Source organism: Anopheles aquasalis, chromosome 3, assembly GCF_943734665.1.
Source record: "Anopheles aquasalis chromosome 3, idAnoAquaMG_Q_19, whole genome shotgun sequence".
NCBI classification, from domain to species: domain Eukaryota; kingdom Metazoa; phylum Arthropoda; class Insecta; order Diptera; family Culicidae; genus Anopheles; species Anopheles aquasalis.
In genome coordinates this window covers 55,791,049-55,798,548 of record NC_064878.1, presented here as the reverse complement: position 1 = coordinate 55,798,548, position 7,500 = coordinate 55,791,049, and the positions used below count along the sequence as shown (strand labels likewise).

The 7,500-nt window shown below is 51.1% G+C and overlaps 1 protein-coding gene across 1 annotated transcript in view; it reads right to left on the bottom strand.

Annotated features, from left to right (window-relative positions):
* The window catches only part of LOC126576369 (myrosinase 1-like), a 5,929-nt gene extending 2,588 nt beyond the window's left edge, over positions 1-3,341 (bottom strand). The window contains exon 1 of the mRNA XM_050237615.1: positions 2,874-3,341. Coding sequence (XP_050093572.1) covers positions 2,874-3,028 — 155 coding nt within the window. The 5' untranslated portion in view covers positions 3,029-3,341. The remainder of the gene's footprint in view (positions 1-2,873) is intronic.
* Between the last annotated feature and the right edge of the window lie 4,159 nt (positions 3,342-7,500).

Genomic DNA, 7,500 nt, shown 5'->3' with positions numbered 1-7,500 from the left:
AGGAAGAGAGAAGGTGGACAGAAATCAATAAAGCGTCGTAATGAGATGTCGAACCTGCCGTCAGGACAGGTGAATGCCGACCACACCACATACTGGCGCGAAGGTCCCGTAAAACCAACAAGCGTGGAGTTAATGGGGAGGTGGCAAGCGGTACCATGTGCTTTACCGCCTAAACAATTATTGAACCAACGTCTCCTCCGCAACCACGCACTCGCATTGGTGGGTTCCTTGTTCCACCTCGCATTCCGCAGCAACTGCCACCTAATTGACCACTTCAAGACCACCTAGTACCGGGATTGCATTTGCATTCCTGCGTAGGACAGCGATCGTGAAATTTGTAAAGCAAATCAGAAGGAGGGCTAATAGGAGCGGGAGAAGTCGAAAGGTGGTCAATGTGCGTTAGCAACATCAGCACCCAGCACAGGTCCTCTGTCGCTGGAAACAGGATCTTGCGCATGTTCCTGTATGCAAATGGAGGTTAACAAGAAGTCCTATTTGATCGCTAGCTATCGAAGGTGCATGATGACAGCCGTTTTTTTGTACCGATTGATCGATGGGTTGACACTTTCGATGACAGATCCCTTTCGATAGACGATCGCTTTAACCTAACACCTTCTGCGTGCGGCAGTTCGTTGCTTGTGATTTTAATAGTAATTGAAATCGAGAACGGTCAATCAACACCCTTCTCTTATCAGTACGATTAGATCTATTGTCCTTTCCTTTCATTTTCGACGCAACACACGCGCGCGACAGAGATCATTCGGTGGCGATATGTTAATTAACTCCAGTTTCTTCGGTAATAAGATCACGATTGGCACCTTCCGCTGCTCCTGCTGCTATTGCTGCTTATCGGCATCATCGGCATGGTTTATGTAACAACGACGATCACGATCCGCCAATAAAAGATACCGCAACATGAGTGTTATGCAACGGGAGTGCAAAATTATGGCATCAATAATTAGCGCGGGGCCATTCGTGTCACCTCGCCGATTGCCGATTAACACGCAATTGCTGCTATTATTATGTAGATCATCATCTGCGTTTGATGGCGGCGATCGCTTTAAGTGAATTTCTTATTGCTTTACATTTAAATTCTGAAATTAAGCCCCATAAAGCAGTAAGTTATGCTCATAGAACGCTGTGTTGCTGTTCGGAGACGGATAGCTCAAGACGGATGAAAAGCTCCAGGGTAAAGTAGCTCCCCGCAATGAGTCTGCCCCCGTTCGCCGAAAACCTGTTCGATCCACATCCGATTTGCCATCTCGGTAACATAATACCCCCTAATCGCGCTCAAGGTGCAAACGGATTAACGATTTTTATTGCCTACCATTTGCCGTGTTGACTGGGGAACATACTGTCCATACCATAACCGAGTGACACAATTCCAAACCCGAACTACGACAACGAAGCTGCCATGTCAATGCCAAGCTTTTTATGCGCCCGCCATTTTAATGGCCGTCTTCGGGGGCTGCATTCTGTAGAATTTGAATTTTGCTACTAGCATTACGGAGGAGGAGAGGTTACGGCCAACCGGTCCGGGCCACTGGTGATCGTACATCACCGGAGTGGAGTCTAATGATGTCAATATTAGCGTGCGCGCTCTGACCTGGTGAATTGACGTAATTGATAACCCAGCACTGTACCGATCAATGGCAGAAAATCTGTCATGATGATGATGATTTATGGCTGAACACGGTACGGAATGCATTAGTGCGCGAGTGCATTGGATGATGTACCAAACCAAACCACTCGTCATGTCCTTGCACCTAACATCGGCACACTGGCCACTGGCGGAGTGTCATCTTCAAAAGGCTCGGAATGTGTTAAGGTAAACAACCACCTCCACAGACGACTCGACTCGGAAGGAAGGAAGGAAGGTAAAAGCCCTGCTCTGAGGTAGCAAGAGAAGAGTTCCAAAGAGGGGCTTTGAACCGGATTGACCGGACCGTCGACGAGTTAATGAGGTCCCATTGTCGAGGTGCTTAAGCGACTGCGCTGACGTACAACAAGAAGCAACAGAAGAAGTTTCCGGTTCGATGCAGATAACGAGCCTGACCGTGGTCGTGGTGCGTCCCTTCTAAAAACACGACCAACGGTTTCCGCAACGAACCAATAAATCCCCGAAAACCTTCGCACAGGGCCGGCGCTAGCCGAGGCCAGGTTAATTAGGATCGTGCCGTTTCCCCCGGCTAAAAGACGACGCCATTTCGAAACAACGATGCGCAATTGATGTATTACGGATAATGAGGTGATCACATGGCGCTCTCTAGCGCGCGGGAGTGCGAGGGAACCTCGGAACATTTCATCTCATTATCTGCTTGGAATTTGCGCACCGGGACTCGGCCGCCGATGATTATGCTTCCAAGAGATCAATTAATGTAGATATAGAACCTAACCTATAGGGGCCGGCCAGGCGTCGTTCAAAATCTGGTGGGAAAATCAATTTAAATAAATTAGAATAAAGGGGAACAATGGCAATCTCGGTTGGTGGCAGGTCCACCAGCATGCCACATGCAGCAAAGCGGCGAGACCGCGCGATCATCACAAGGCGAAAAAACTGATCACTCTCCTCCAGTCGAGTCAAGTTCAAACCCCATTCAACCATTCACGCATTCATGATGCCGTGGCGTACACCTTGAAATGTGCGTGCCCCCGGTCCCCGGTTTCAGTGGCGCTAGCCCGCTTGAGCTTGACTCCGATTCGTCGTGCCCTCTCGTGTCGCGGACGCACGTACGCCATGCACGCTAGTAGTAACCAGCACTCAGCGTCTGGTTGCAGAGAGCCCGTGTCCACTATTCTTCTCACACTCGATCACCAGACCGGCTGGCTTCCCCACTCCAATCAGTCATCCATCTCGCACTCCCGCCACTTACACTGCCACCGTTGGAGTCACTCGGCTGGTACGGCGATGGCTGGTAGTTGCCGAGTAGTAACCGCTCGCAGCATCATTCATGCCGGCACGAACCATTGTTGACGGTGTGGATAATGTGCGTTGTTGTTGTTGTTGTTGCTGCTGCTGTGACCTCATTTATGTTACGCTTGTTTGTCTGTTCACTAATCGCACACTCACAGTCAGTTGTCGACGGATGGTTTTACACGAAAGTCACTTTGCACTTTAGCTCCTTTTTCCCCCTTCTGCTTTGGTCTCTTATCTCTCACTCTCACTCTGTGTCACGATCTTATGAAATGATCGAGCAATTTTTGGAACAATCGCACCCCGTGATCATCGATCGCACTAGCATAGAGCACCACGCTCCGGACGCCTTCGTCGTCGCTGCCGTTGGTGGCTCTGTTTCTGGTGGTCGGTCGTCGGATCCAACCGAGCTGCAGCAGGTGAGCAAAGTGACTAACCGCCAGCCTCCGATCGTGGGCTCGTATTTATATATTGCGCGCGCGGTGTGCGCACGCCGCGACTCCACACAGACACGCAGGTTACCACGGTGGACACCGGACGGGAGCCAGCCAGCCAACAAGCCAGCGAGCGAGCGAGCCATCAAAGGGAAAAACCAGAATGTAGCAGTTTGGCGAACGTTTTCATTTACCCTCTCTCTCTCTCTCTCTCTCTCTCTTTCTTTCTTTCTTTCTCTCTCTCTTTCTCTCTCTCTCTCTGTCTCTCTTTGTAGACGTCGTCCCTCCCCGGGGGCGCGATCGATTGCCTTTCCCTTGCGACCCCGCGAACGCACGAGGCGGCGCGTGCTCTGGTCGGGCTGGACGATTAATCTTCCAAAACACCGTCCGCCCCATCGTCCTGGCCCTGGACACTTGCAGGAGTTCCTTAATCCGTGCCCCGGACGTGTAAGCGAGCATTTGCTCTTCATTAACCGATCGATCCACGGCGCAATACCAGGTCAACGGACGGACGCTCGCCCGCAGCTGGTTGTCATAATCTACGCCACGAGCCAAACCGTCACACCGTTGCTTGCCCGGCGCCGTGTCCTTCCGTGGCGTACGCATTCCCAGGACGCGCAGTTTCTGGTGTCAAGCGAAGGGGCCACGGGGGGGCCACGCGCAACTGAGCCTTCAGCTTCCGCCTAGATCTCCTCGAGTTCGCGTCATCACTTCTGACAAATTATTCGGCAATCGGTGCGCTGGTGGCGGTCGTTCGTGGGGTTCCCTTGCTTCTTCTTGCCTGGTACTAGATGGACAACGGACCGAAATGGCCTCGTGGCTCGTGGCAGCAGTGTTTTTTGATGCTGGGAACGAGATAAGTCGGCCGAGCACGCCCAACATTGAACGGGGGAATTCTAGATAGCATTGGCGGTCGCGCAAATTTCGCACGATCCACAGGTGGCAGGTGGCCAGTAATTGTACTGCCCTCATGATGTCTAGACTCATGTGATGAGCTTCCCAATCTGGGGACCTTGTTTGTAGTCGAATTTGGCAGAAAAATGCCTAACGACACGATGTGCACGATATTTAATGGTCTGCTATGCTACCGATTGATGTGCCACCGGTGGGGTGACTTTGGATCGGATTTAGTATGTAAAACACGTGAGCCTTACTGTGAAGGCTGCCGCATCACATGCACTGTGGCGTGTAGCATTTAAAGGCCACCAGAAATGAGGTCAGTGCATCTTGCATCTAAGCGAAAACACTGCTCCAAGAGTTTTTCCATCTCTCTCTCTCTTGCGATGGGACTTTCCCGGGAACTTTCCACGGTTTCCAGTTCCCACTGCTGTTGGCGGGAACAAAACAAGCGGTTTGGAATATCAGAATACGATAGAATACGACGCCACCCCGCCTGATGATGAGACACTCAAACAACAAAGCAGATCAGGTTTCACTGACCGCCCGACCGACCGGTGACTCGATGCTGCTTTCATCGGTCCTCTTCTGCCTGTGGACAAACACATTCTGGATTCCCCAAATTTGGAATTTCCGGAACCGTGAAATCGGCATCAGCAAAGCGGTACCGAAGGGTAGTTCCCCCGTTCCGCGCGACATCGCAGCGAGTAATCTCGCACAAGAGGAAATAATTAGCTGTCCTTCACACTATCTGCTGCGATGTCAATCGCGCCCACAAACCCACCACAAGGGCGCCGACGAACGGTGCGTGTTTGAGGTGCACATGGTTCCGCTGCACTCCGAACAGATGGCCGACGACCGACCGGCCAGACTATTTACATATCCTGGTTGGCTGCATGTTCAATATTTACGTAAATCGAACCGCCCCCCCCCCCCCCCCTGGCCGATAAGCGGAACGCGAATTATTCAAATGCACCACACGAAATTGCTTGCTGATTTCTAGAATCGGAACCAGACCACTGCAACACGGAGCTGCGGACTTGCTCGCATGATCGTATGATCTCGTCGTATAAATTATTAGAACATATCGACACGTCGATGCAATTTTGATCCCCACATTACATACGAACAGGTGCGCAACCCCGTTCTGGGTGCAGTATTTGAAACGGAATTACTAAGTTGCACCCCCGGTGGGGCACTCTCGTTTGATCCGAATCCAATTTACATCCCCTACAGGCTCGTTAATTTGTGCTAAGTCGATACCGAGGTGCCGTTCGGCGATCAAAGGCCAAAAGCGGAAGAAAAAGAAGGTTAATTCCCGGATCGGTGTAGCGGTCGCGAGTTGCAGCAGACCAAACGATGCTGATACAACGACATAAAGTTCACCAATTTATGTGTGAAACAGATGTGCGGCATTCGATCGATCGAACCGCCAATAATTGCCCGCAGCATCAGCATCGGCACTGTGGTTTCGTGGTGGACCACAGCTTGGGGCAACAAACTCGTTTCTGGAAATACGCGACGCGCTGACCAACGATTGGCCCCTTCTGGCAACAGCATCGCAAACGCATAAAAACAGAAACCCCAAGGCGCCCCAAACGGAGCGGATAATGTTGACAATTGAATAAAAGGGTTCCTTCCTCTATGCGTACAGTGCACCTCCTTCTACCTTGTCAACCTTGAAAGGCCTATCCCCCGGAGGCCACTGGTGGGAAACAGCATAATCGATTTAATGAACAACCGCCAGCCAGCGCAAAATCAATTTGCCAACCCCACCAGACCCCCGCAAATGCCCTTGCGGCGAGATACGCAGATGTAATCATAAATCATCGTCATTAGTGCGATAATAATCATCGACGAATCTGTCCGCTTGTTGGCGTTAACGGGGTGCGATGATGGTGCAAAACGACAGACGCGTACTGGCCCCTTACAGCAGCAGCAATCCTGCACAGTGCACATGCCAACCCAGTCAATGTGCCAGCTGATCAAGGATTTAATCCGCGACAGTAATGGTTTGGTGGTGGTGTGCAGCTTAAGAAGCTTGATCGCCGATACGTTTAGCGCGATCCGTGAGGTGGTAATCTTGGAATTGTTTTCTCATTTCGGTTCGCTGCATTTATTGCCGCTTTAAACGGGTGATAAATGCTTTTTATGGTTCCGGTTTCTCACCTGTCTGATAGTTTTGCAGACATTTCCTGCCTTAATCCGTGCCGAGATCTTTGAGAAACGGAACGAATTAATCGAGTATCGCTGACCAGTTTGGGCATACATGTTTATTTAAAATGAATTCGTTTGTTTTTAACATCTTCTACAAAATATCCGGCGCTCTATTTGTCATTACATGGATCTGCTACATCTATTCTGTCGGTGTTACAAACGGGAACGAAACGTAAATCCCAAGCCTGCCCGGACTGAACCGCCGAGAACCGGATCACGGTCCCCATCGGTGGCTAATCGGACAATTAATAAACCATCACCACCAACCTTCACCCCTAGCTTCCCGTCCACGGTATGACCGGTTTTTGGTAGAAATCCCACCGATACCTCACCTCAACCACCGATGCACGATGAGTCAAAAGCGGAAACCGATTAGCCCCGAGCATACCAGGAGGACAAACGCCATCGGCCATCGGCTGGTGTCTGCCCTCATCACCAGCTGCCCAACGGAAAGTGGGAAGCTTAGACAAATCCGCGAAATTTCGTAAGTTCGCACGTAGATCACGCGAATCAGTTGCAGGTGGAAGCAGGAAGTTGATTGAACTTTGCAGAAACCACCACGTGCGTGCGTGCGTGCGTGCGTACGAGCGTGGTCGCGCTCTAATTGGAGGCCACGAATTGCGAAGAATAGCGTCGTGATGTCATGGCGCCACTACCAACCAGCCACCGCGTGTTGTCGTTTGTTTGTAAACAGCCGCACGGTCACCACGTGAGCGTTAGTGCTTTCAAGGACATGCTATACGGTCAGGGGATGCCCGGATGTCACAAAAAGGGTCCAAACGGCAACATCGCGCTGTGATGTTACGCGAGATGATGGGGAAGAAGTAGAAGATGGAGAGGACGGGGCGCTACAGCAGCTCCGTCATGCTTAGCGAACACCTACGGCACACAGACGACGACGACGACGACGACGACGACGACGACGTAATTACTCAGCAATTACGTCCATCAAGTCCGGAGCTCTTGAGGACAGGTTTTCTGCTTCGGGCATCCATCGACACAATCAGTAGAATGCGCTTTTATTGATGTTGGCCGTTG